We start from the raw sequence: 28000 nt of genomic DNA, 5'->3' as shown, positions 1-28000 counted from the left end.
AACATTATATATTGTAATAAGTAAATACTGCAATAAAGGAAATCATAAAAAAACATGAAGAAAACGCTTGTGAATTGTTGAACTAAAGACACAGTCTCTTAAATTTCAATAATAGTTATGAATGATCCGATAATATGTTAAAACGTTAAGTTTTCAAAGTTTATATTTAATTTGCTTGTACATAAATGTAAATAGTTAAATTACTGTGTAAGTTTCTGATAACCCAATAATATCAATGATACTCAATTTAAATATTTTGTGCAATTTTGTAAGTATCAATCCCATTCCTGTAACTGTATAGTGTAGAGATAAAATCCATCTTGATTTCTCTTAACTCTAGAGAGAACATATTAACAATGGCGGTTTTATAAATTCGTTTATTTATTCTATTTCGCTGTTTTGAAGAAAAATCAGGTTGGTTTCCGAGCTTTTCCAATGATAAACGTATCTTGGCTGTCAGAATTTTCAATAAGAATAACAACGTTTTCCTTGGGATGTCCTTGTTTACTGTTAGGTTTAACGATAATAAGTTCATCATAATTTTTCACATGTCTATCAGACAGAGGTCGCTGTATATATTCTTTAATAGTTTTTGTTTGTTTCGACGCTGGTGTTCCTCTCTGAAGATGTAGAATATAGTTATATTTAGTGGCGCAACACTCAAAATTTGAGTAATACTTTTACTATAACATGCATAAAAACAAATAAATGTTTTTGTGAAAACTATAAATTATGAAATTGGTTTCAGTTATCTCATAAATGTTTTCTTGAAACTAGGAAAACTATTTCACACATTGTTTCACGTAGTGAATAAAGAATGATATACAGCAGACAATAGCTTAAATACTGTTTTCCATTTATATTTTACACGTTCACAAAGGATAACTAGATTGTTTATATTCTTACCTAGACACGATGAAAGTACAGTTATAATTAAATGTTAAGTGTTCTACTCAATTTATTGTTATAAAACTAGACAAGATGAAAGTACGGTTATAATTAAATGTCAAATGTTCTACTCAGTTTATTGTTATATAATTTAAGCATGAAAAGTTATGTGATCTGAACTACAAATGACTGGTTATTTATTTTATGTTACAGAGAGAAATAGTTTTAAAACTGTCTTTTTTTAACTTTGGAGTAAATCACGCACCTAATGGTGCTTTAAAATATTCAATACTTCATTATCAGTAGTAGTAGCATGTATGTGAATGAAAAATTACGAAAGGACATTCTGATCTTTATGTTTTCCAGATGTTATTAATGCTATGGACATTGGTAAAGGTAATCAAACTTATCAGACATCAATGGTATCGAACACGTGTAGGTCTATTTTGGAAAAAAGATCTCATTCATTCAAACGACTCTGAACATTAAAGATTCTCTGAACGCATCTTTTTCAGTAGTTGTGGATAACCCAAGGTATTAACAACATTGATTTTAAACATGCAACATCTGTTTGATATTGCACACGTAGTTTGACGTAGTGTACACTATATTAAAATGGAATGTTTTTAACTGTAAAAATATAAATTTACTTGAACCAAATATTAATTATAACGTAAGATGAATAAGAAATTAATTGAATTTCGAACCAAAGTATTCCTTTCTTCAAGGTCGTTTTCATATATCGTCTCCAGGGTTGTTCGTTTGCTCACTTTTTGCTTTCTTATTATATTAGTTTTTGTCTTCTTAACGTTCTTTGTAGGGACCTTCTTCTCACATTCAGGGATCAGCGGCATAGCCTCCAATATATCCAACTCATTAGTTGTTATCTTTTCATCACCAGGCTGTTTGTGTTCGACACGGTTTTTCAAAATATTCCGTTCTTTCCGAGTTTTTTCTTTCCAGACGTAGAAACAACAAAGAACGCTGCACGATCATTACAAAAAGTAAATAAATAAGAATCACGTGTTTCAAGACCATTAAAATACATATTATTATTAAATAAGCTATGGATAATGGGTTACAGTTATAACTATAAATGTGTTTCATGCTTAACCAACAAATAATTGTATGGATTCTTTAGACAAGTGTATTCAGTTATAATGTTTCGAACCATGAAACGTAGTACTTCACATGAAGACACATGTACCAACATGACACGTCATATGGAACGTAGTACTTCACATGAAGCCACATGTACCAACATGACACGTCATATGGAACGTAGTACTTCACATGAAGCCACATGAACCAACATAATACATCATAAAAAGGTGGAGGTCTCAAATTAATACCTTGCTTGAAATCAGATTTATCAACATAGTGTCTCGTAGGAAGGCAGATACATGAATACAGTACCTCACATGAAAGCAGATGTTTCTAACAGCAGTGTGAGTACAGAAACCAATATCTTCAAATCATTATTCCCTGTGTTCCACATACTTTAATTATAAAGAAATTGAAAATAACATGTAACTTACCACAAAGCAATAAGACATATCGAAATGAGTGCTGTCCACCAAGCGAATCTTGTAACTGTAGATTTTGAAACCGAGGAGAGCGTAGCCTTCAGAACCACTTCAGATGGATCTTAAGACAGAGAGTCGTATTTAAAATCAGTTTACTTACTCTACCGATTTCGTAAAACAGAGAAAAAAACTTTAACTGTAAGTTAACAATAATAGCAATGTGTATAATTCTTTAAGCCCAAAAATAATCTTAATTTAACATATTTAAAATTTTAATTCAATAAATACGATATTTCTTCACGACAAGAAATCCACTTGAAATGAAAATGTATCTCAGAACGGCTGGTATGGGTATTAACACTTTTATTGATAAGTACAGAATAACGTTTTAAAACGTTAATACACGTACCAGTCGTTGTGAGATACAAATACGATATTTCTTGCATTTATAATGTATTTTCATATGAAAAAGCGCCCGGAATGGCCAGGAATGTTAATGCATTCGTCTCGTAATGTGAGGGTCGCGGGTTCGTATCTCCGTCGCACCAAACATGCTCGCTCTTTCAGCTGAGGGAGCGTTATTATTTGACGGCCAAATCCAGTATTCGTTCGTAAAAGAGTAGCCCAAGAGTTGGCGGTGGATGGTGATGACTAGCTACCTTCCCTCTGGTCTTGCACTGCTAAATTAGGGTCGGCTAGTGAAGATAGCCCTCGTGTAGCTGTACTCGCGGAAAGCTGTTTTCATAGAGAGAGCGTTGTAATTAAAGATCTTTAGATTTTCTTAGTGATGACGTGAAGCACACAGGTGTGTGGTAGAGATACCAGTATGTTTGTTTGCTATTTAATTTCGCGGAAAGCTACGAGATGGCTTCCAACGCTTGCTGTTCCTAATTTTCAAATCATATACTTGAGGGAACACAGTTCTTCAATACTATTTGTCTGAATGTTTGATCCCATCTTAAACCCGTGTAAGGGGATTGACCGTTATATTAAAATCCCTAACTTTTACCACTATTTTTCTTTTTACGAGAAACCAATAATACAGTACTAGTAAAGTTTGTTTGTTTCTTTGTTTTTCAATTTAAAGGAAAGCTACACGAGAACTATATGCGCTCGCCATCCCTAATTTAGCAGTGTGAGACCAGAAAGAAGGCAACTAGTTATGACCGTTAAAGGCCAACATTTGGGATACTCTTCTACAAAGAAATAGAGGGATTGACTGTCACTTTATAACGCTATCACTGAAAGAGCGATCATGTTTGGTGTGACGGGGTTCGATCCCGTGACCTATAGATTAGGAGTCGAGCGTCCTAGCAGTAAACAAAGATTTATATAAAATTATTATAACTCTCATTATAAGATAATGTTAAACAAATTACTGATTAATACCTCATTATGTACTACAATCACCAAGTAGATACCTTAAGATACATTTGAAATTTCAATGGTATCTTGATATGAAAATAGTGGCGCCAAGTAACATTCAGTCGTATAACTTAATACATTTATGTAAACATAGAATTTCTGAGTAAACGTTTTCTTCATAGTGTTAGGAGTCTTTCTCTTAAAACCAAACTTTGGAACATCTCTGTTTAGAGGCCCGGCATTGCCAGGTGGGTTAAGGCGTTTGACTCGTAATCCGAGGATCGCAGATTCGAATCTCTGTCGCACCAAACATGCTCGCCCTTTCAGCCTTAGAGGCGTTATAATGTGACGGTCAGTCCCACTATTCGTTGGTAAAAGAGTAGCCCAAGAGTTGGCGGTAGGTGTCTTACCTCTAATCTTACACTGCTAAATTATGTATGGCTAGCGCAGATAACCCTCGTGTAGCAATATATATATATATATATATATATGTAATTGTTAACTATTTTACCAAAACAATACCACTTTATCATATATATGTTTCTATGTAAATATAAGATTTTGACAAAGAAATATTAACATACTATGTCGTTACAACAACTGTTGCCACCTCCTGGGAAAGCTTTTCCGAAAAAAAGGAAAGCTGTTTAATGCACTAAAAACCATGGAAGTTATGAAGAAGTGTCTTATTATAACAATGTGTTTTAGACATTTATTTACTCAATGTTAATTTTTATTGTCTTATCAACGAGTTTATTATCAAAAAACAAATTTATTGTATCAAAACTACATTATATTAAAAGTCTTTCATCTATTTGTGTTTAAGGTGAACAGTTTAAAGTAATTGAGTATCATGTGTACTTACAACACCTGTCAGCATCTCTTCGGTATCCTCGAGTACAGTTGAGATTCTCGGCTGGAACATACACTGGGGAAAACAACAGAGAGTTAATATTTTTATTAGCACGTTTTGTATCACCGTTGGAATTTTAAGGTTTTTCACAATGAGCACGACGCACTAGTTATAATATTAATTATGACTCGCTCTGTAAAATAACAACATTAATGTTATTTTTCGTGAGAAAAATAAAACGTTTCGTGCTTCAAATCAGTTTCTTAACAGTAGACTTTTGTTTCTTTATGTACTTCCTGATGGAGTTAACTAATGAAACTAATCACACAAACTTGGAAATTTATGAAATTACACACGATCTTTTTTTTATTGGTACATTTGATTTCTGTTGGTGTTTCCCTTGTATAATTCTTATTTGTCACAGTTAAACGTAAAACTGTTGTCATTGTTTATGTTAATACCAGTTATGAAAATACAGGTTCTTTTGGGAATATTACGTTGGTTAAGTGTATCAGTATATGATTGTGTCTTGCAAACAACAAAATATCAAATAATATCCTTATAATGCAGAAGTTGCATGAAATGCATTCCGAGTAAATTTTTCATTTGAAGTTAATATAAAAGCAAATACTTAATTTTTTGCGGATTTATCAAGATAAATAATTTTGCGATCTAACACCTTTCACTATAAATTTATAGTATTGTTTATTCAAAATACGTTCTCAAAAAACTTCGTAGATATGATTTGTATCTTTGGAGTACAAAAGATTTTGCTTCAACATTCACAAGTTGAGTTCATTATATCAAAATAACTTTGGAGCCTCATCACTTCTCTCTACAGGCTTACCATAATCCATCTAGTCTCTGATCACATAGAAATCTATAATTCCTACATCAGTGACGTGACTGGTATGTCTGTGTGTACAATAACATGCATATCTATCTAATTACTCAGCGGTTAGAAGACTGGGATATTTTTTTACGTACCATCGCCTGGGACACTTCAGCAGTTTTTATCTCTGACATTTGTGTTCGTACGACTTGTTGTAGGTCTTTTTCCGAATTATTCTGGCTAACCAAAATTATTTTTTCGATGCTCTTACGTACAATAAATATCTTTGTTTCGAAAATTTTAAATTTTCATTTGAATATATTTTCATGATATGGGCATATAAAATTTTACATTGGATAAGTCTGTTACATACCTTTCCCAAAAGCTACGAATTTTCGGTTACATTACACCATTTAAGAAATGTTATATCAGATTGAGTCACATTATATGCCAGGTTGCATATTCAAAACTGTTTTGGTATGACTTACTAATCCCTATAAACTATAAAGTATTATTGCTATGAACATCAGTGGCAGCCTCTGACTAATACTGTATGATTATTATACGAGTACCGATAAGATTACGAGTTCGTCTTAATCACTGCCCTAAAATAGCTCTTTTCAGGGCATCTTTAGTATCAACTAATGGAATGTGATACATCTTCCAAGAGTATATTATGGCTGTCAATATCAACATCTGCACCTTGGAGTTGGGCAATATCATCCATTACTGGAGTCCTGATTAGATGGATCAGTATATGGACGAACAAAGAGTGTAGTATTGATGGTAACATTTAAAGTAATTATATGTGGATATGTTTACCAATACTTATTCATACCACACTTGAACATCGACATTTCCTCTCATGAAAATTAAGAAAAACACATTTCATGTTATCTCTAAAGTAATAATTCCTTGTAAGTACTTTTAACACAATTGTAATAATCTATTTCATGCATTTATATTTCTGAGGCACTCACTTGAAGCTAATAAATTTTGCATACATTCTGCAATGGGTAATTTAAACCTTTTTATTACAGAATTTATATACAATTCGACGTTTCTAGGTTATAAAGCAATGAGGAAGGAGATTTGAAATAACGGTGATATAGAGAAACCTCAGTTAACAACACGATAGTCACCCAGTTGTGAGTTTTACTTAAATTCTTGTAAAAAAATAAAGCAAATACAATACTAATGTCATTTATAAAATACTTTATGGCAACTTTCACGTATTTTACGTCAGAAAAACAAGCCCAAAACTCAAAACAACTTTCATGTAACACAAAGAAATACAATCTCACGTTTTTAAATTTAACAGTGCAACTCAAATAAAAATATTACATGTAACATTTAAATACTAAACAGAGAATCCAACATCATTAGACGATAAACCAAATAATTCCTTGTAATACAAGAGCAAACACACATTAAACCAATATAAAGAAACACTTTTATATCTATATTAATAAAATTTAATAAATCTTGTTCGATGTATTTTAGTTTGAAGATGATACTTTTACTTTATAAGATTTTATAATTTATAAAATATTCTGAGAGCACAAAGAGTAACGCAGCTAGTATTAATAGGAAATTACACGAAGGTTGTTAAAAACTATCATATCAAAATAAGACAGTTCAATTATCATTAAATTATCATTATCATTCATTATCGAATTTTTAGTGGTAGTTAAACTATATTTCAAATGTTTTACAAACGATAATTAATGACAGAATTCATTTTCATTTTTATTTGTATGAACATCCGGCTTGGTTGTTTATTAAAACATAATACGTTTATATAACCTTTTCATTGTGAAATAATTAAGTTAAAAATGATACTATTGTCGTCTTAATCTTACGTATACATGAGCAATATAAATAATTTTGTAGTCAATACACATGTTGAAACGAGCAAATTTGCACATTTTCACTAACATAAGGTCTGAATAAAACTACATATGAATCAAGATTTATATGTATTTATACTAAAGCTATAAAAATATTTAGAAATGAGTACGTTTTCGAGATTTGCAACTGTAATGTAAATCCCTTTCACTTATCAACCCCCAAATATATTCTCCCATCGTGTTTTCGTTATACGCTCCCAAGTCACAAAAGCAAAGTTTGAAAAAAATAGACCTTTTCCATTTACTTTAGGCATAAGCAATTAGGAAAAAAACATTTTGTGCCCAAAAACAAGAAAAGGTAAAAATTTTCTTACATTGTGTAATCTTACGTATACACAGGCAATTATTTTTATAACCAATACACATGGTGAGTGAAATATCAAACGAAAAGGTTATGGCTGAAAAAAATTTAAGAGCAAGATGAAAGATTTCGATTTAGATGTTATTTCTGTTAAATAAGTGTCGTTTGATAAATGAAAATATGGTCTATAAAAAACTTTGAGTTTACCTCTGACATCATGTTTGTAATCACCTTCACGATTTTTGCATGTGTAAATTCCCGCGTCTTCAAACTGGATGTTGGTTAGCACTAATTTGCCACCGTATTTTATTTGCGTTCTCTCACTATTGACAACTCGTTCATTGTGATTTGAGTACCAAATAACTGGTTCTTCTCTCTCTCTTTTATGAGCTTGGTTTAAACAAATTAATGTAAGAGTAGAACCACGTTCAGTTTCGTAGACGAATTTAATACCGGAAACAAGCAGGAAACTACCGAAAATATAAAATAATTGAGTGTAATTAGCCATTGAAATCTCTCTGCACTGTACTCTTTGTAAGTCACTTTCTATATTGTTTCTAAGTGAAATATCAGTATTATTATGCGCACAAAGTATTCTTGTTTGAATGACGTCATGAACTGAAGTAACATTGTTAGGTGGAAAAACGTTTTACTAACAATAATGATTGCAAAGTTTATTGTTTTCTGTAGTGCGAAAGACACTTGAACTGAGAAATTATAATCAAAAAACTATTGTTCTCAGATGTAAGAAATAAATTTTATTGTGTATGTACAAGCAAGGAAAGGAGGTGAGATCAAGCATACTTGTTACAGAAACTGGAAGAAGTCTTCTAGTACAATGGAATCTGACATAATTGTTAAAGGATTTCAAAAGTCAGAAGAGATGCATAAGCACCGATATAAGAAAATGATTAATGGTGGTGATTCATATGTACATAGAAAAAATATGGACTGTATGTCGTATGACAGGAGTGTAGATAAAATAGAGTACACTAATCATGCTGTAAGACTATATACAAACACTTTATTCCAAATAGCAGGAAAAAGTGCAAAAAGCTGCAAAAACAGTATTGAGATTTTAAAAATGTGCTCATGGAACTGTTCGCCATAATGCACAAAATAGTAATTCTTTAGAGGAGCTGAAGGAATATTTAAAGAATGCACCCTATCATATATTTGGAAATCATAGGAAGTGCAAATCTATTAGTCTTCCCATGAAGACATATCTGACATCAAAACAAGCTATTTGAATAACATACCTTATGAAACGATATTCTGAATAATGACTGCTGGTGATGCATTAGTCAGAAAGGCTCACCGTCTGATAAGTAATTGAACAAGTAATTTAGCAGGGACTTATATGCTTCTTGTGGCAAGTTTTATCGGTGACAAACAGATTCTAGAAGGTGTTTTTAAACTGCATTTCGACATATATGTCTTGTTTTATTTAAGATGTAAGGCATCACCGGCCTTGTGATTTCCTTTTGTTGTTGTGCATGTTTTCAAACAAGTTATATTTTTATATGTTTATATTATGAATCAATCTTTACGCTGCGAATGTTTGTTGTTGTTTATAAATGCAAGTATTTTTTAGTGTAAATATAATTTTAAAAATAATTGCTTTTTTACTTTATCAAAGTTTACAATATTGCATCACAACACAAATGGCTATATTGTTTATTCTGATATATTTTACAAAGTTACGCAGTTTAACCTTACAAATTTATGTAAATTATGTCTTTCCTAAGGTAAGATGTTCAAGACTTTGCATAATATTTCAAGTAAGACCAAACAAGTACTATGAAATTACAATTTTTTTAGGCTTACATTCTATATTTCAACCTCGATATAACCTGAAGTGTTAGTCATATGAAACTTAACCTGTGATAATCCAAAAGCATTATGTTGCTTTTATGATAATTAAACATGATCTGCCATTTATATGCCTGTTAGCTATGTAGGAAGTCCATTAAACAATCAATTTATTTATTAATAAAGATGAAAATGGTTGAAAAAATATGTACAGCATTTTATTTACAAGTTTGAACAATGTGAAATAACTTGTGTAAAACTATAAACATAATTTTACATCTGAGTTATGTGTGAAAATTTCAAATAATTTTAGGGTTAAAACTTTGTGAATCAATTAGGTTCTTTTGTTATGCAAAGTGAAAATGAAATGTGCCAGTTAAAAGCTTTGTCTGTGAACAATTGGGAATATCTAAAAGAACCAGTTATCCACTATATTTAAACCCAGCCACTCGCCCAGTTATGTACATTCTGAAACTACAAGTCATGATGTATCATTTAAGGATTTCTGTCATCACTGTGGGATCTTTAGACCCTGAATTCTATTTTAAAAAAAAAGTCTACTGCATAGCTGAAGATCACCTGACTCTTAATGATTCACAAAGTTCTTTAGACCTAAAGTTGTTATATATGTATAAACATTGGTTTATCAGCCCTTTAACTGCTTTTCTTAACTAAGTAAATTAATGATGATGATATAATTTCAGTAACAATTTTCAAATTTTGTTGATGATGAAATAAGTTATTTCAAAACATTCAAACTTCTAAATAAAATTTTTTGTGTTCTATCAACTGCCTTATCTTCATTATTAAACCATCATGAATCCATTGCTAGCAGTTTATTTACCCAAAACACCAAATAATCTAAATAATTTTGTAAATCAGCAGCATCTTTCTTACAACAAGCAACAACATCCAAGACTTAGAGAAGTTTGTCAATTATTTCTTTGTCTGTGTCACTTTGATGTAATTCAAAATTGGTAAAGACCCTAATACTGTATCCAGAGGTATGTCAATGGTGACATTAATTCAAGTTGTCTAAATTCTGTTTATAACAACCATATGTATTCTTCATTCCAAAAGCTTTTCCAAAAGGTAAACCAACTTATCTCCCACATATTTTTAACAAGTTTTGTATACTTTCTGAAAATCAATATACACATTCTACACCCTTAACTTTAATGAATGCCAAAAAATTATACCCTAGTGAATACTCAAAACTTTTTTAAACTTTGTTGAAATAATTTGCTACAAATCTTTTACCAAACTTTTAAAAACTATCCATCACAGATGTAATGCTAACAGACCTATACTTACATGAACAGTTTTTCTTATCACTTTAAAAAAGGAAACATTAGCAGACTTGTCTTCTGAAACCTGTTTATTGTTCCTGGACTTACAAGAAATAGTAGCAAGTGGCTCACGTTTGGTCTGTAACTTTTTTCAAAACACTGAAGTAATATCTAATCTAAGAGAAGTATCATTCTTTCCAATTCCTTGTAAGGTCAAAATTAATTTGATTTTGTTTCTATCTAGTCAGTGGCAGAATAAAGGGAGGGAAGACAGAACTGCAGCCTAGGAGACTTAAGGCAAATGTAGACCCCAAAAAATGCAGGCTAGGATACTGTATTTATATTGAAAAAGTAAGAATAATTTTAAAATTAATGAGTTTAAAAAAAAATTTTTAATTGCTAATGAAACTTGAAATTTTACAATAATCATGAAAATTTTTTTTCTCAAGGATTCATGTTGTTAAAATAAGAATAACAATTAAAAATGTATCCTAAATAGAAATTTAATTATTTTTTCATACATTTGTAGACTAAGGTGTATATTTAATCATGAAGTAATAATTGTATAACAAAAATAATATGCTCGAATAGGCTTTGTATTATTCACTGTTCTAGACCACTGCATCTAACAACTGTTCAGGTTGAGAGATGTCACTTAAATCTATTTGTAAATGTTTAAGAAGAAATACAATTTAAAAACTAACAGACAATAGTAATGAGTCTTCTTGTGTCATCTCTCAAATTTGAGACTCCACTCCCATCGTAACATTTTGCTTTTAATGTTTTTACAGAATTTGTTGCTCTTAGTTCATACATTTCAAGCAACTCTCTTTCTTGTATGATGTTTTATTTATTTCATGTCATCCTATTTAACCATCCCTCTTGGTCATCTTTCTCCTGTCACAGCAGTAATGCTCTTCTTTAAATGTATTTATTGTGCTATTTGTGATTCATTCTGAGTTAGTACTTTTAGCCACACTTTTCTTGTTGTTGTTTTTTATAAGGAGCATGTGTATTTTGCACTAAAACAGTAAACAGTATTCCAAGTGACAACTATATAGTTATTTATTTTGAAAAGGAATGCCTATTTTGACATGTAATGAGTATGTGCTATTAGTTGTCTTAACCCTTTCACTATGGGTTTGGTGTATGATACATGAGTTTGTCTACACATTTGCATGCATTAAGTATTTGCATTATAACTTTGATACAGTATGTGTATCTTCACAAACTTTGGTAGACTTTTAGTAAACATTACAAGTATGCTATATAAAAAAATCAGATGTAAGACTTTATATATTTTGCGTTTCTTTACTCAAACTACGTGGGGTCAGTCACTTGACCAACCTCGTAAACATCATAAAAAATTAGGAAATATAAATTATGCTTTTTTGTGCAAGAATGACTACATATTATAAGATGAAAATACAAATGTTTAAGTAGTCTCACAATGGTATATATTTTCATATAATTTTTTTATTATATTGACCTTACAGTCATGCCTAATTACATTACAAATCTTTCATTGATGCAGGGCGCATGCACTTATATCCAGTAAAATATAACTGATCTTTAATTTTCCCTGTCTTGGCTGTGTTTTAGTGGACTAGTATTTTGTGATATATAGTCATATTTCAGTTGTTATACATTATATATATATGTATATTGATTTTTCCAATTTAGAAATAAATTATTAAACTTATTTTTCTTAAAATATAAAATGATAAATCAAGAAGTAAAGGAAACAATTATTTCTTTTGGCTATGAACTTTGGACTTGGTTGCTGCTGGACACAAGTTGCTAAGTATTTTAAAATTTTGCTCTGGAGGATATCAAACATTTTTTTAAAATTCTTTTACGTTTTACATATACAGTTGAATGACCAAAAAATCAGAAATAACCAAAATGATACCATTCAGTTCCACTATAATTTATTAATCTTAGTTATTAAGATATATTTAGATTCAAAAAAAAAATATGAAACTTCAAGTAGGCCAAAGATGCAACCTTTAAATCTTGAATTGAAGGAATGTGGAAGCCTTTTCAAAGATTAAAGTGGCAGGTAAAACCACTCTGGGAATATTCTAAGCTGTTTATTGGTTATTCACGTCATATATTGAAATAATTATATATAAGGAACAGTTTCCAAAAATGGAAAGAGGTGAATTGGGCCACAATGTTTGATTCAGTATATAAGCTATATCTCGGTAAAATAAAAAGATATGAGGTTCTTATTTGATATTATAACTTGATAATGTTTGTAATTTGAGTTCTTAAATTTGTACAAAACTATAGATTTGGTATGTTGACATCACAAACGTCAAATTTTAAACAGTGCTACATTTAACATACCATGCGACTCACTAAAATCTATATTTGGATGTGTTCTTTTAATATTTACTTTAAAATTAAAAAATTAACTCATATTATATTAAAGTTTGAGTTATAACCTTCAGTTTGATTCCAAACTTACTGATGTAAATTCATAAAATAGTACAATAAAATTTTTAATGCAAGGTAACAAACTTAATGATGTGGTCTTTGATCTGTTATGAAAGGGTTAAATGACTTATCTGCCACATCTAAAACTATCTATATCAAATGCATAATCCAAGTTATAATAATTATTGCACTTAATATAGTTAAAAATAATTTACCAAATGTTTGTCCTATTTAAAATGTGACCCTCAACATAATTAATACAGCTAGAATAATTAGTTTGTCATTGGCAAACTTGACTAATTTATTAGTTCTTCACATCAGTATCATACCACTGATCCCCTGAGCTTCTCCACTAAAAACAAGGGTCTGTTAGATTGGTTAGACTTTGTAGCAAATTTTTGCTGCTTTTTTCTTCTTTTTTTTTTTCTTCCAGCTACTCTATAATCTCACTGTCCAGTCTTTACCTAACTCCTACTGGTGTGATTTACCTAGCTAATCTTTTATGTGGCACCTTATCAAAATCTTAATGAGAACTCAAGTTCATCAAGTCTACAATCTTTCCTTTGTAACAGATAAGTAAGATTCTCCATTGGTGAAAGCATATTTAATTTCTTTTATGACATAATTTTTCTCTCAATTACTTTGTAAATCTTCTTTGACCAGACCTAGATTTTTTTTCACTGTGCAAGTAAGATTAACTGACATATAATTTCTCTAACTCTTAATATGCCCTTTAAAAATAAAATAAACGTAAGCATCTCTCCACCCCTCAGGCAACACTCTCTTGATTAATAAAAGGCAAAAGAAAAAGTATTGAATAAATCTTTGTTCTAAGTGCCAAATATTTTATTTCTTCAGTACTCAAGACTTCAGTTAAAATTTTCTGGTAACCATTTCTAAGCCTCAGGAATAATATTGTTACGACTATTTTGTCAGTCACTTTTTATTTTACCTAAACTAAAATATTTTAATGATTTTGTTTATTTTGTGTATTTGTTTTAATATATATTTCTACTAAAACTAAAGTTGTGTAAAATATAAAATTTCAGGTTTTATTTTGTGTTTAGTTCCATTGTATGGATTGTCTGTGAATGTGGTTGGCCAGACAATTAGCCCACGAAGTGACCCAAGTCATGCACCATTCTTTGTGGAATACTCTTTGATGACTGAATAGTAAGTTTGTTTAATTAAATTACAGTTGCTTCTTTAAAACTACATGTAGACAGACCATGGTTTACAGTTCATTAAACTTCAGGATATCTTGATTTTTATTCAAAATTAATCTATCATTTCCTTTATTAACTTCATGAGTTGTTGTGGGTGTTGAGAATGTTGAAGAGTGCTTTATAAAAGATTCATTGAAAAAGCTTTATCCATAATCAGTTTTAATAATTGTACATTACTTCTCTGTTTATTGATGCTAAGGCTATAATAAATTCACTAAGTTATTTCTCACATGAATCATATATTGTTTTGTTTGAAAGACCTTAGTGGTTGGTGTATTATAACATGAAATTTGTCCTTGTGTGTTACTACATAATGATTTTCTTGCTATTAGCAATTTTTATTATAAAACAAATCATAATTCCTGTCAGCATTTCTCTAGATATGTAACCCCATGTTTTTATTAACTGTGGTACATGGTAACTGCAGTAGCTTCTACAATGAAAATGTTTTGACCAACTTCATTCCTTTTTCAAATAAGGCTTGTCAATAAGCCAGTAAAACAAGAGTTGTGATTTTTAATATCACTACTACTTTTGCAGGTGTTGCAGTAACTAGTATCCTATTCACTGAAGTAAGAATCAAAAGATGTATTTACTGAACTAAGAAGCCAACCCACTAGTTACTTTTACAAAGAAAATTGTTTCCAAATCATACTTAAGCCTGTTGATAAAAAAGCCATTTCTCAATCTCTAAGACTTTGATTCTTTGCCTATCTAAGCATTTAGAATGCTTGCTTCAGTCTTTTGTACTCCACTCAAGTACCTCAGGCAAAATCTCAATCTTTTTGTTTATATTTATAAATTACATAAAAATGAAAAAATCTTACTGATAGGTTTAAATTCTCAAGTTACTGTTTCTATTGCAGAGCTCAAGCAAACCTCTCCTCTTCTGCCTCTCATATCTAGTGTTTGTCACCTGATGGGATGGGTCAGTCTCATTCAAACATGTCCATGATACAATCTTTTGTTATGCGAACTAAGGGTATCTCTTCGGAGGATTCTGAGGTGGCTTTTGCAAATCATTGAGGAGAATTTAGACTTGCTTTTCTGGCTGTTCCTTTCACTAAATTGACCTAAACAGAGAAACATTTTGATGAGCCACCTCCAGCCTCTTTTCTTCAGTTGGTTTCTTGTATTTTTGTGAGGTTTTGGGGAGCGTTGCAGTTCAGAGCTTTACCTTTTTGTTTTGTATCAGCATTTTATGTCTTCTGCAGAGTTGTTTGAAGTTTTTCTCATCACCTAAATTACATGGATCTGTGCATACATCATTATATGGAAAACTTGTTCCTTCTTATCAATTAGTAGAACAACACTCTCAGATTCTCCTTTCAAAAGCCACAAAATTGGGCTTCGTTATCACACTGAAGAAATATATTTTGTCACCAGTACAATATCTCATTCATCTGTGTGTATTTTTCAATACTCTCTCAAGATGTGTTCAACCACCATACATAAGGTTTCAAGCCATGGAAAGAGCTGTCAGGCTTTTACTTCTCTTGGTTATCTTTTTTTTTTTTTTTTTGATGTGGGCATCCATTGAGCCAATCTTTCCTTTGGGATGAATGCATATGATGTCCCTTTACTGATCACTGTAGAATCAATAGATCATGCATCCTGATCCTTTGGATGAGCTGTCTCCTTACATAGGAGCAACATTGTCATTTGTGAAATAGTGATTGGATCGGAACAACACTTTTATTCCACCACCTCATCCCAAGATCCATCTGTTCAGACATCTTTTCAGGTATGGTGTGCTTATCTTCAAGGTGAGGCGCTCCAGGGTACTTGGATGGAAGACAAGTCTATCCTTCACATCAGTGTTATTATACTTCATGCAGTACACTGGGCAATGGTTAAAAGCATGTTTTCCTTGAAGGGAAAAATTGATATGATACATTCTGACAATTCCATGGTGGTATCTCAGATTTCTCTTCGAGGAAGTACACATTCTCAAGACCTTTGTTTTCTTACCTTGGACCTTCTGTACTGTGCATATTCTTATCCTACGAGTCTTTGAGTATGTCATGTTCCAAAGGGGTTAAATTTAATTTCAGATCACTTGTCTTAACCCAACTGAATTTTCCAGCATAACTGATGCTACATCATAAGGTATATAAGTGGATTTGCTCACATTTCGGATCTCCAATGATCAATGCCTTTGTGACTCATTGGAATCCTACACTGCAGTTGTTTTGATCTTCAATACCTTATTCTCAAGCATTGCAGTAGATATGTTCATTTAGCACTGGACAGATTCATATCTGTATGCCTTTTCTCCCAGTTTGGCTGTTTACTCAGGTTCTAACTATGGTTTGTTCTATTCCCTGTTGAGTTCTCTTGGTTACACCATATTAGCCAACTCAAGCATAGTTTCTGCTTCTTCACTACCTGCAGGAGTGTCCACCTTTATTTCTTTCATATTCTCAGTCTCTGCTGAGACAATCTTGATCAGACATTCTCCAGCTAGATATATGAAAACTCCATCTTCAAACTTGGAAATTGTGTTCCTATTCCTTTGTATTTAATTAAATCTCTCTGTAGGCCAGCCATGATCATTTATCAACAAAAGTGAAATATTTATTGCCAGTTGTGTATTGAGAGGTATTTAAACCCTCTTCATTCCAAAGTATTTACCATATCCTGTTTTATGACATGGGTATTTGAGAAGGGTCTTGCTTTGTCTACAATGGCTTTATATAAGGCATCTTTATCCACTACTTTTAGGCATTCCAAATATTGGAAGGATTTTGAATCCCCAGTTCTATAAGGTCTGCTAGAATCCTTTTGTATTCTTTGGCTAAAGCAAACTTTTTAAGTTACCAAACTGGGATTTTACAGTTGTTTTTCATGTCTCATCCTCCTTTTGAGGCCTTAGTTCCTTGTTCTTTGCTTCACTGTTCTCTTAAATACTGTTTTTGTTGTTGGTCAGTATTGTTTGCAATTCATGTGCATTGGACTATTTATCATTGCTCATTTGTCCTGCTTTACCCTGATAGGTCGTTTCTTCCCAAGACTCATGCAATCAGGAAAGGAGAAGCCTTCTTACCAATCCATTTGCCAGCCATTTCTCACCTTTATGACATCCCCAATCCTGATCTGTTGGTATGTCCTGTAAGAACATTCAAGTGTTATGTGGCTTGTACTAACTCGTTGAGGTACTAGACTCGGGCAGAGTGATTACCTCTTTCCTTTCGAGCTGATTGTCTCAATGACTGTAATCGTTCCTTTACACTTGTGGAACTCAAACTGGCTCTTTGTTGGTCGGACCTAATGATATACATTGTTAAATGCTGTGCTATCCATTTCCTGCGTCTCTTGCTATTCTTCTGATTGTTTTTAACTAAATCTGGCAGGAGAATGTTTTTCCTTATGCCTGGCACCAGGCTATTTTCCTACCTTACTCTAAATCTGAGAAGGATCCTAAGAATCCTTCAAATTACCATCCAGTTGCTCTAACAAGCTGTCTATACAAAATCTTAGAGAGGATTGTTAATTCTCATCTTGTTTGTTTCCTCAAAGTAAACTGCCTCTTCTCGCCCACCCAGCGTGGGTTTTGATGACAATGCTCCATTGTGGATCACCTGATTTGCTTCAACCCTCAACCAGAGAAGCCTTTCTCAAACGACATCTTGTATCAATATTCTTTGACCTTGAGAAGACTTGTGATACAACATGGAGGAATGGTATTTTGCAAGACCTCCATTTATATGGGTTACGTGACCATTTGCTCACATTTATGTAAAAATTTTTAATGAGCAGGCGATTCCAAGTTTGTGTGGGTTCAGCACTTTCCTGTTCTTTTTTACAGGAACTTGGAGTCTCTCAAGGCTGTGTTTTGAGTGTCACACTTTTCATTATAAAGATTAATGCCATCACAGAACAACTCCCTCTTATTGTTGTAAACTGGCCCTATGTCAACAGCTTTCACATCCCATGTCAGTCATTGAACATGTGATATATTGAGCAGCAGCTAGAGACTGCCTTCAATCATATATTGAAGTAGACTACAGCAAACAGTTTTACCTTTTCTATCTCTACAATTGTTTGCTTGCACTTTTATCACCAATGAGGTATTCACCCTGATCCTAAACTCCATATCAGTGAAGTTGTGCTACCTGTGGTCCCTGAAACAAAGTTCTTGGAATTTATCTTTGCCGGTAAGCTGACTTTTATACCACACATCAAGCAACTATGGGTTGAATGTACAAGAGCACTGAACATCCTCTTTGTCATTTTTTCCACCATTTTGGGAGGGGATTGATGTACTATGCTAAAGATATATTGTTCTCTTATTCTAATGAAACTAGACTATGGATCACTGATCTATGGCTCTGCCAGGACCTTGGCCTTAAAAATGCTGGACCCCGTTCATCATCAGGGACTTTGGCTTTGTATCGGGGCTTTCTGCACTTCCCAGTTCAGAACTTATACACAAAGTCTCATGAACGTCCTTTGCACCTCTGCCATTTGCAACTGTCTACTGTGTGCTTTGAAACTTCATTCCATACCAATGCATCCCACCTGGGGTTGTTTTTTTTTTCTTCCTTGATGAGCCATGCTTTTTCAAAACGGGCAATCTGCCATTGCTCCTTTTGGCCTTCTTATCCAAGAGCAGTTGAGTGAATTGGGTTTGTCCTTGGATAGCATTACTGTATCCACCAGTCAACCCATCCCACCATGTCTTATTACAGTCCACAAATGTGACCTATCTGTAAGTCATCTGAGAAATGCAGATACTCTCTATTGGAAATACTGTCTGTTATTTGCTGAACATCTTTTAAACCATCCTTCCCTTCCTATTTATACAAATGGTTCAAAATCAGGTGACTCTGTGGGCTCTGCCATAGTTTGTTGTGATTCAGTGGTTGTGCACAGAATCCCCTCTACAGCTTCTGTGTTCACTGCTGAACTGTATGCCATTTCTCTTGCCCTGGATCACATAGAAGATAAGCAGTACTCAAATTGCACTGTTTATACTCACTTGCTTAGTTCTCTACTGGCCGTGGAACCATTTCACGTTAGTTTATACCCTGTTCTCGCCAATATTCAAAACTGATTTGATCCAGTTTATCTAGATATCAGGCCACGTTGCCATTTGTGGGAATGAGCTTGCAGACACTGCAGCTAAATGTGTCTGCTCTGGCACTATCACTGCTGTGCCTTTTCTATACATGGACTATGGTCCTGTATTCAAGACTCAGCTCCATGTTTTATAATTGGTTTGCCTATTGCACTGTTTCCAAAACACTGTTTCTCAGGACTTCCCGACATGTATTACTCACCAGACTACTAAAGGAGCTTGAGAACCCTTACAACCCCCAGTTTCCAGTCACTGGGGTGAGGGACATGGGTTTTTTTTTTCATCCAGAGTGTTTGAATGTGTTCCTCCAGTCTTGGAGAAGAGGGTGAAGTTGGGGCCCTCCTTTTTGGATCCCTGGATGTTTTTCCCAGATGTTAGTAGGAGTGACACCTTTTGCTTTTGAGCCTACTTGTAATTTCAGTTGAAGTTTGACATGATGTTATCCAGTTGAGGATTGTGTGGCTCTTCTTTTTGATCAGTGTTGGTTTTGTACAATGTTCACGAAAGGAGGTCAGCTATCTCCTCAAAATTCCAAATGCAAAATGGTTTCATCCTAGGCCATTGGTCTACGTCTTCTCCATAATTCTAGATCAAGTGAAATACTCCTTCTCCATGTGGTTGAGGAGTAAGGATGAGTGTTCATAATTCCAGACTGGATGAGTTCTGTTTCTTTGGATGAGTATGGTGTACACAATCCCATCATTCTATGCCTAGTGTGTTGCCTTTTGGACTTTTTCAAGTGGAGGAGAAAGTTTCTCTATTTAGGTACTGTTTACATTTTCATCATGGTGATTCCAGTGTGGTGAAGTGTATCATACTCTGGCTATAGGTTGGGATACAATAAAAACTAAGTGTGTGTGTGTGTGTATGCCACTAACATGGTACACAGGTGCCACAATTCTTCTAGTTCCAACCCCAAGTTGTGGAATTTCAGCAGTTTGGTCAGGTCTGATCTCTACTGACACTTACTCATGTTCTATTCCACCTTTAATGTCAGAGCAAAGTTGCAGGTGAAGAACATATCTGTTTTGGATGTAGTGCAGTTCTCCCACTCTTACCACAATTTTTATTGTGGTACACTCTTGTTCTGTACAGATGTTTTCTGTATGGATAATGCCTACACCAGCCTCAATGTAGAATTTTAGCCATACTTTCAGTGGATGCTTAGTATGTTTTGGAAGCTAACATTTTCCTACACTGAAAATATATTTTTAATAACACTTTCCTCTACTGACACTGTCCCATCCTACCTCCCCACTAAAAGCCATTTTATGTCTTGAATAAGGTGTTCATATATTGTACCTAAGTGGAAGAAGTTTGAAAATTGGAATTCACCTAAAGCATTTGAGTGGGGTATAAAAGGCTAGAGCAAATTTTTTTAATATTAAGCTAAGATGGGCAAACAGTGGAAATGCTGGAGACTGAGAAATATGGATATTATCAGAGGAGGTATTATTAGAAATACATTTTCAGCTTAGGAAAATGTCATCTTTCAAACTACTTACTCATTAATTTTATTTACTAAGTAAAGAATTTCTGTATATCCTGTAAAGAATGTTCTATATAACATATGTCAGTAAATGTCAATATGCATGTGTATCTATTCCTTTTAGATTTCCACATTTCTTGATCAATCAGCACCAAACTTAGCACAGTGACTTGAGGAAGGTCATGGGAGAGGGTTAGTCCCCTTTTCTAAATTTGGAAAAACTATCAATGTTGAGTATCCTTCCCCATTAGAATGACTATGTCACTGCTGATATAATTTTTATAAATGGTGTTTTTCTTTTCAGTATTGGTACCTTTGTATATTTTTATTGCATTTTTAATGTTATTATGTTTAAGAAAGAAAAATAAGGCACAATTTTCAATCTATTGGTAGATACGAGTTTTTGTTTCATTCATTTAATGAACAGGTACAGTGGCTATATATGTATGCACACCTGAAAGACATAAAGTGGTTGAATTTCAAGAGATCATGTGCATTTCAAAATAATTTAACCAAATTATATTAATAATATTATTCAAGTGGTAATGCAATAATATTAATGTAACTTTTCCCTTTTCTTACAGTGTGATGCTTCAGAGACAAAGGTTACCTGGGGTATATGTTGTTGCATCAGCTGGTTCACCACTGAGTAAGTTAACCTCTGTATTTTAAACATCACTTTTACTTTAATACAAATGTAGTGTATCATTTTATCATTTTTAATATAGGAAATTGTGGGTTGGAGCAGATTTGTTTGAGTTTATTGTGATAAAATTATCACTATTTATTTCAGAAGTTACTATAAAAATGAAATACTAGTTGAAAGCTGTTACAGAAATAGAAAAGCTTTATAAAATATGTCATTGCTTTACCAATGATTAGTTTTGTGAGAATCAGTGAGTATTTGTAGCATAGCTACAGTTAAACAATGTTAGTTTGCATACTTAGTTGTTCACAAAAAGAAGACTAATAATGAAAGTATCTTTAGGGCTTATCTTACATTTTAATTATAAAATTGTACATGTATTTATTACCATGAAAATGAATAGAATTCTGCATTATTGTATTCAAAACAAAGAACATTTAATTTGTTACATAAACATAAAATTTAAGGACAGCAAGGGACCTGTCAGCTCTTTCAGGCTATCCATCCATTAAAGTAATTTTAGGTGAAACTACAAGTTTTTAAAATACTTGCCAAGTCTTTTCTTAAACTCCATTAAATTTACTACATGTATTACATTTGAAAACAATCCATTCCAAAGGCCAGTTGCTGTATCAGAAAAATAAAACTGCTTTTGCTAAAGATATTCCTACCCAGCAGAAGTGAGGGAAAATATCAGTCTGGGCAAGATTTCAGAGTACCATTCCTGAGGACTTGTGTGCTAAATTTAAACACAAAGTCTAATGAAATAACTTTATTACAAATCTGGTATGAGATATTTGCAGTTAAACAGTCACACTTGTTCAGCCAAGCATCCAGTTGTTGTTCTGATGAGATGGATCACATCTTACTAGCCTTTAATGAGCCAGACTTCTCCATCACAGCTTTGGAATTAATTGAATCAGCTAGTTCATGCTTGATGGAGAGGATGGCTAGGTTATTGAGCATTAATTGGCTTATTGTGGATCTCAAGTTGGTTTTAATTTCAGTTTGGAAAAGTTCTTAGGAATGTCCTCAATATGATGAGAAAGTTAGGGAAAGATTCTTCAAATCTCAACTTAACAACATATTTAAATCTTCCATGTGCCTTCTGTCCACTGTTTTGTTTCTAGTGGCTTCATCATAGATTTTGATGTGTCAACAAAGATGACAAAATTTTTTCTGTAGTCCAATGTTGATGATATCATAGCATATCTCTATGAGATGGTAAAGGGAGGGAGCATATCTGTATATGTAGTTTACAATCTGCTTGTCCTAACCAACAGTGTGAGGTATAAGGAACATGGCTTAATCCCTAAATAAGAGAGTAGAATGCCAAAAGATTATAGAGAGTTTTAAACAGAATGGTTACACTTCCTCCTTCATCAAAAACTCTTTGAAGAAGACCACGACAGAAAGAAAAGATCAGAAAGTCAGAACCACTACCACCATTTACCTACCATACCAACAACATTTTAGTGAAAAACTTAAATGCATGTCCAAGATATTCAGTGTAGAAGTCCAGTGGAAATCCTTCAGTACCTTTAGGTCCATTCTAATTAAAAACAAACAGCAACCTACCAAAGAGAATCTCAAAAATGTCATCTATGAAATTTCGTGTTCCTGCAATGATACATAAATTGGAGAAACTCGTGAGAAGTATAAAAGAACATAAAGATAATACAAAACTCATGAAAACACAAATTTCAGCCATTGCAGAGCACACCACATCAAATGGACGCAGAATAACCTGGGAGAAAACTAGAATCATCAACACAGACAAATTCTGTAAGACAAGAAAAATCAAATAATCATTTTATTTTAACAGTATTAAACCCTCACTTAACAGAGATTTCAGGTTAGAGGTGAGTAACCTGTGGCTGCCATTGGTTGAATCTACAGCAAGTCTCTTCTCCAATCATAAACATTGATAATGCAACACAATTTTTTGTTTTAAATACAGTAATATATTTTTGTAGTATCAAATTGGACAATATTTTTCAAAATTTTCGTAATTCATTAATTGGCCAGGTGGTTAAGACGCTTGTCCTATAATCTGAGGATCGCATGGTGGAATCAACATCACACATACTCGCCCTTTCGTTGGTAGGGGTGTTATAAAGTCATGGTAAATCCCACTGTTTATTCTTAAAATAGTAGCCCTACAATCGTCAGTCGGCCTTTAACTGCTATATTAAGGACGGCTAGCGGAAATAGCCCTAGTCATTTTGAATTACTAGTTCAAGTATGGACCATTTCCATACTTATGGCCCTTCCTTACCAACTTCTAAACCACATCTATCTCTTCACCAATGCTTTCTTCTTGGATTGAGGTGCATCTCTGTATGACATGATCTCTGGCATTAGGATGCAGCATGACTGATCACCTTAACTCACTCTTCTTTGGAACATTTCCATATCTTTCCTTTTCTGGCTGATCATACAGTTAACAGTCCACTCTGGTGCATCAACAGTTATCTTTACACCTACTATTAAGGGAGTATATATATTCCAGTCCCTTTGCTTTTGGGCATTGGACTGTATCCTTCTGGGCTTATTCCTGTAGGGTTAACTTTTGTTCCTTATTATGTGCCTGGAACTGTGTATCTTGTGAGAGACAGCCTGTTTCAGCCAGGTTATGTTTCTACCCATGGTGTGATTTCTTCTCTCCCATTGTCTTTTCGAGTTTGTTCATGCTTGGGTATGCCCCTCATGACACCTTTGCCAGTCCTCTCTACTCCAGTCTTCATCTCTTTTATTCTTCTGTTCCCCGTCCTGTGGCTCTGTCTGTTAAAGTTCTTAATCAGGATTAGTATCTCCTATTGGAAAATATACCTTTTGCCTATAATTCTCTTCCACTAAACCCTTGGGTCTTTAACTTGATACATGAAAGTCCTTCTAAAATCCTACTGTGACCAACTTAATCTTGGTTTTTCTGCTTCATCACTTGGTATCTACACCCCTTTTGTATACCAAATATCCATTCACTTTTGTTTCAGTATCATGCATTCCTTTTTCATAAAAGAGTATCCCTCCATCATGTGTGAAATTTGTATTTTTCATCGAGACAGATTTTCATATCATGTAACCTTTTCTTGTCAAGTTCCTATTTCCTTCCAATTTTGTCTATCTCAGTATGACTGTGGTGATATTTTGTTATTGAGTCATCCACCATTCCTCTCCTCCTGACTGTTTTATTATGCCCCAACTTTCTGCCTTTTATTAATTGCATGTTCAACCATGGTTTGTCAGTTTCCACCATTGCTGATTATTGGGCAGCACTTTCTAGTGCATTTTACCTTTCCTTCTCCTTTTCACTTGGTTCTGCTCTTTCCCTCTTTCTTCACCATTTTTCTTGCTTAACTTCCATACGGGCTTGGCATGGCCAGGTGGGTTAAGGCATGCGACTCGTAATCTGAGGGTCGCGGGTTCGCATCCCCGTCGCGCCAAACATGCTTGCCCTTTCAGCTGTTGGGGCATTATAATGCAACGGTCAATCCCACTATTCGTTAGTAAAAGAATAGCCCAAGAGTTGGCTGTGGGTGGTGATGACTAGCTACCTTTTCTCTAGTCTTACACTGCTAAATTAGTGACAGCTAGTACAGATAGCCCTAGTGTAGTTTTGTGCAAAATTCAGAAAACAAACAAACACACTTCCATACTGGACTGTATCCATAATGTGGTTTTGCATGCCCCATTCATGCCATTGGATTTTTACTTTCTGTATCACTTTTGTATCTTAGTTCGTCCTTCTTAATTGTGGTCACCATTGTTTAGATACTTGTGCTATTGATGGCTTTCACATCCTTTTTCAAGATATTTATTCACTCCTGTACTTGGACTAGTATTTCCTTCTTCAATCTTCTGCCACTTGTAATAAATAACAACCTTTCCTTTTCTTCTATTTCTATTCCTTTGTTTCTCTCACCTATATGATTATTCAGACCCAAGTCACCTCCTTTGGCCTGTTCAGGATGTGAGGTGTCACTTCTGCCTTTTTGGGTCCTTGTCATCTTCTGTTCCTATCTTGATACCTCTCATTTTCCAGGGACCTCTCTGCTACTCTTAATGGATGAGTCATTCAACTGTTCTGGCTGGTATGTTCTCCTCTTGATGGAGAGTGCTCACAAGTTATTTCTTTTTTTTATACATCATTTTTCTCATTTTCTTTCACAGTGTTGTTGGCAATAGCATGGGATTCTTCAGATGGACATGTAGATGACTTTCTATACAGACATCTCTTCTTCTCCTGACTATCTAGTTATTTTGTTTTCCATGAGAAATTGACTTCTACTAGTTGCTGTACTTCAGTCAATCCACCAGTAGAAATGTGTAAATTTGTTTCTCCTTTCTTCATACATGATCCTGCCAGGTGGCTGGTGTTCCCTCAAAGGATACATTTATTTTCCAAATTGTAGAACAATCCACAATAGCAGAAGTCTTTCTTTTCTGCCCAGGCAACCTCACACCACCAGTGTCTACATTAAAATAAAAGTATATTTCACCTATATGGACATATGATTTTTTAAAAATCATGTTTTCTTCCATTTTGATGTAATATTTTTCAAAGATTCTGCAGCTTAGTTAAAGTTGTATATGTATGTATGTATGTTTGTATATATATTTAACGTGTGTGTGTGAATTTCACACACATATATCAAGAAAGAAAACATTTGAATAATGAAGTTTTCTAAAATATGACATTTTTGTTGAACTGTTGAAAACAAAATTACTGAATTCTGAGTTTAGATTTCTCATGAAGAATTTATGAAATAATTAAAACATTAGAAGTTGTTCATCATATGTTTTATAGGTTTTATTCCTTGTAAGGAATTTTGTTTTTCATAGGCTCCTCTAATTTCAAAACAAGAAATTCAGATTTGGTATATTGAACTTATTAATTAATACTGTTTTGAGTAAAAGTGTAATGTTTAACTGTTAAAAGGTAGATAGATTTGTGGAACATTTATGAAAACTGATACACATTACTGGTGAATTTATAAACATAATTATTTGTTCTAAAAAACTAATACTTTAATCTTTCTATTTTATAGAAGAAATGTCAGTCATATTTGGCAAGTTATTTTGTACATTCGTTGAATTTCTGTAAAATAGAAAATCAAAATCCACTGAATCCAGAAGCATCAGTTTTGTAAATACATGTATGTCCTTTTAATAGAAATAGAAACTCTTGTTTAAACAATTGTGCACTTTCACTAAAAAGTTACAAGCTAATAACTGTATTGTACATGTAGTGATAAACATTTATCAGTTAATATTTGCTTATTTTGACTTCAAATGGTTATTAGTCATTATAACTAATTCAACTTTGTTATATCCAAGTGACCTTTTCTAACTTATGCCATAACTTATGATAAGTGTGTGAACTTTTCATATGTACCCTAATAAATATCTGAAAAAGGACTGAAGTTCGTAATAGTTTAGTTATTATGAGGTAAAATTCCTGTTATAAAATATTCTAAAGAACGTAATCTAATATGAAATGCAAATGATTAGTTATTTAGTCTTCTTAAATTCCTGGGGGACTAGGTAAAGAATGCAGTTTTTAAAAATATAATAGACCAAACTCTAATGTTTTATGACAAGTTTAATTATAAACTGATAAATTTATTGTAACATACAGTTGCTTTTTGTTTACCAATTGTATGTCCATCCTTACTGGTTTGCATTGTATTAATTTCTGAATGTAAAACTCTGAAAGTTTCATTTTTTAAAGAGAAATAACACTACAAAATAAAATGAGAGAAGTTATAAAAAGTTAACAAGCCTACAGCTCTTAAGATTAATAATTGTTATAGACCAGAATCAACTAAGTAATTCTCTTTTAAAATAAATATAGTAGTTTTGATTATATTACTTAAATTTTAACTTTTGATATGGTTTATTATGATACAGTTAACAGTAAAATAAAGAAAAGAGAGAGAGAGTTTGAATGAAACCCATTTGTTTGTTTGGGAAGTTCTAGATATGTGAAAGAAATATTATTAATATTAATAGTAATTTTATTTTTACCATGAAAATCACCTATTACATGGAATATCTCAGTAAAAGTTTTGTAAATTTTGACTCTTTGTGTATATAAAAGACTGGTAATGTTCACTAAGAAATTTATGAAATTTCATAAAGGTAACCTGGCACATTCACTTATAAGACTTATAGTTTCATAGTTACATGGTGTTTATAAGATCAATCAAAAGGAACAGTCTGTATACAGAGAGTTAAACCTTGAGCCATATATTTTTAATAATGTTATGTGATTAAAACCACTTAAATCTAGCCACATCACAATTGTTTCTATGGTATGAACATTCTCTATTTCAACA

At 32.9% G+C, this 28000-nt stretch overlaps 1 protein-coding gene and 2 long non-coding RNA genes across 4 annotated transcripts in view; 1 reads left to right on the top strand and 2 right to left on the bottom strand.

The window, feature by feature from the left end:
* Nucleotides 1-33: 33 nt before the first annotated feature.
* LOC143227440 (uncharacterized) lies at nucleotides 34-8527 on the bottom strand. The gene is made up of 6 exons (XM_076458887.1): nucleotides 8487-8527; nucleotides 7883-8145; nucleotides 4645-4707; nucleotides 2427-2535; nucleotides 1596-1872; nucleotides 34-620 (listed from the first exon to the last, which is right to left on the bottom strand). Exons 1-6 carry the CDS (start codon nucleotides 8525-8527, stop codon nucleotides 411-413), a joined length of 963 nt encoding a protein of 320 aa, XP_076315002.1. The 3' UTR covers nucleotides 34-410.
* LOC143225872 (uncharacterized) overlaps nucleotides 8219-28000 on the top strand; it is a 25331-nt gene continuing 5549 nt past the window's right edge. Inside the window, exons 1-4 of one of the 2 annotated variants that reach the window (XR_013014121.1) lie at nucleotides 8219-9129; nucleotides 11021-11127; nucleotides 14286-14391; nucleotides 21598-21662. This is a non-coding gene — a long non-coding RNA (uncharacterized LOC143225872). Of the gene's footprint in view, nucleotides 9130-11020; nucleotides 11128-14285; nucleotides 14392-21137; nucleotides 21239-21597; nucleotides 21663-28000 lie in introns of those variants that run through there. The other variant, XR_013014122.1, reaches the window with a different exon arrangement.
* The window catches only part of LOC143225873 (uncharacterized), a 27412-nt gene continuing 21485 nt past the window's right edge, over nucleotides 22074-28000 (bottom strand). Inside the window, exon 5 of the long non-coding RNA XR_013014123.1 lies at nucleotides 22074-26134. This is a non-coding gene — a long non-coding RNA (uncharacterized LOC143225873). The remainder of the gene's footprint in view (nucleotides 26135-28000) is intronic.

The sequence above is a fragment of the Tachypleus tridentatus genome, chromosome 9 (assembly GCF_004210375.1).
Source record: "Tachypleus tridentatus isolate NWPU-2018 chromosome 9, ASM421037v1, whole genome shotgun sequence".
NCBI classification, from domain to species: domain Eukaryota; kingdom Metazoa; phylum Arthropoda; class Merostomata; order Xiphosura; family Limulidae; genus Tachypleus; species Tachypleus tridentatus.
This window is presented reverse-complemented; position numbering and strand designations above follow the sequence as displayed.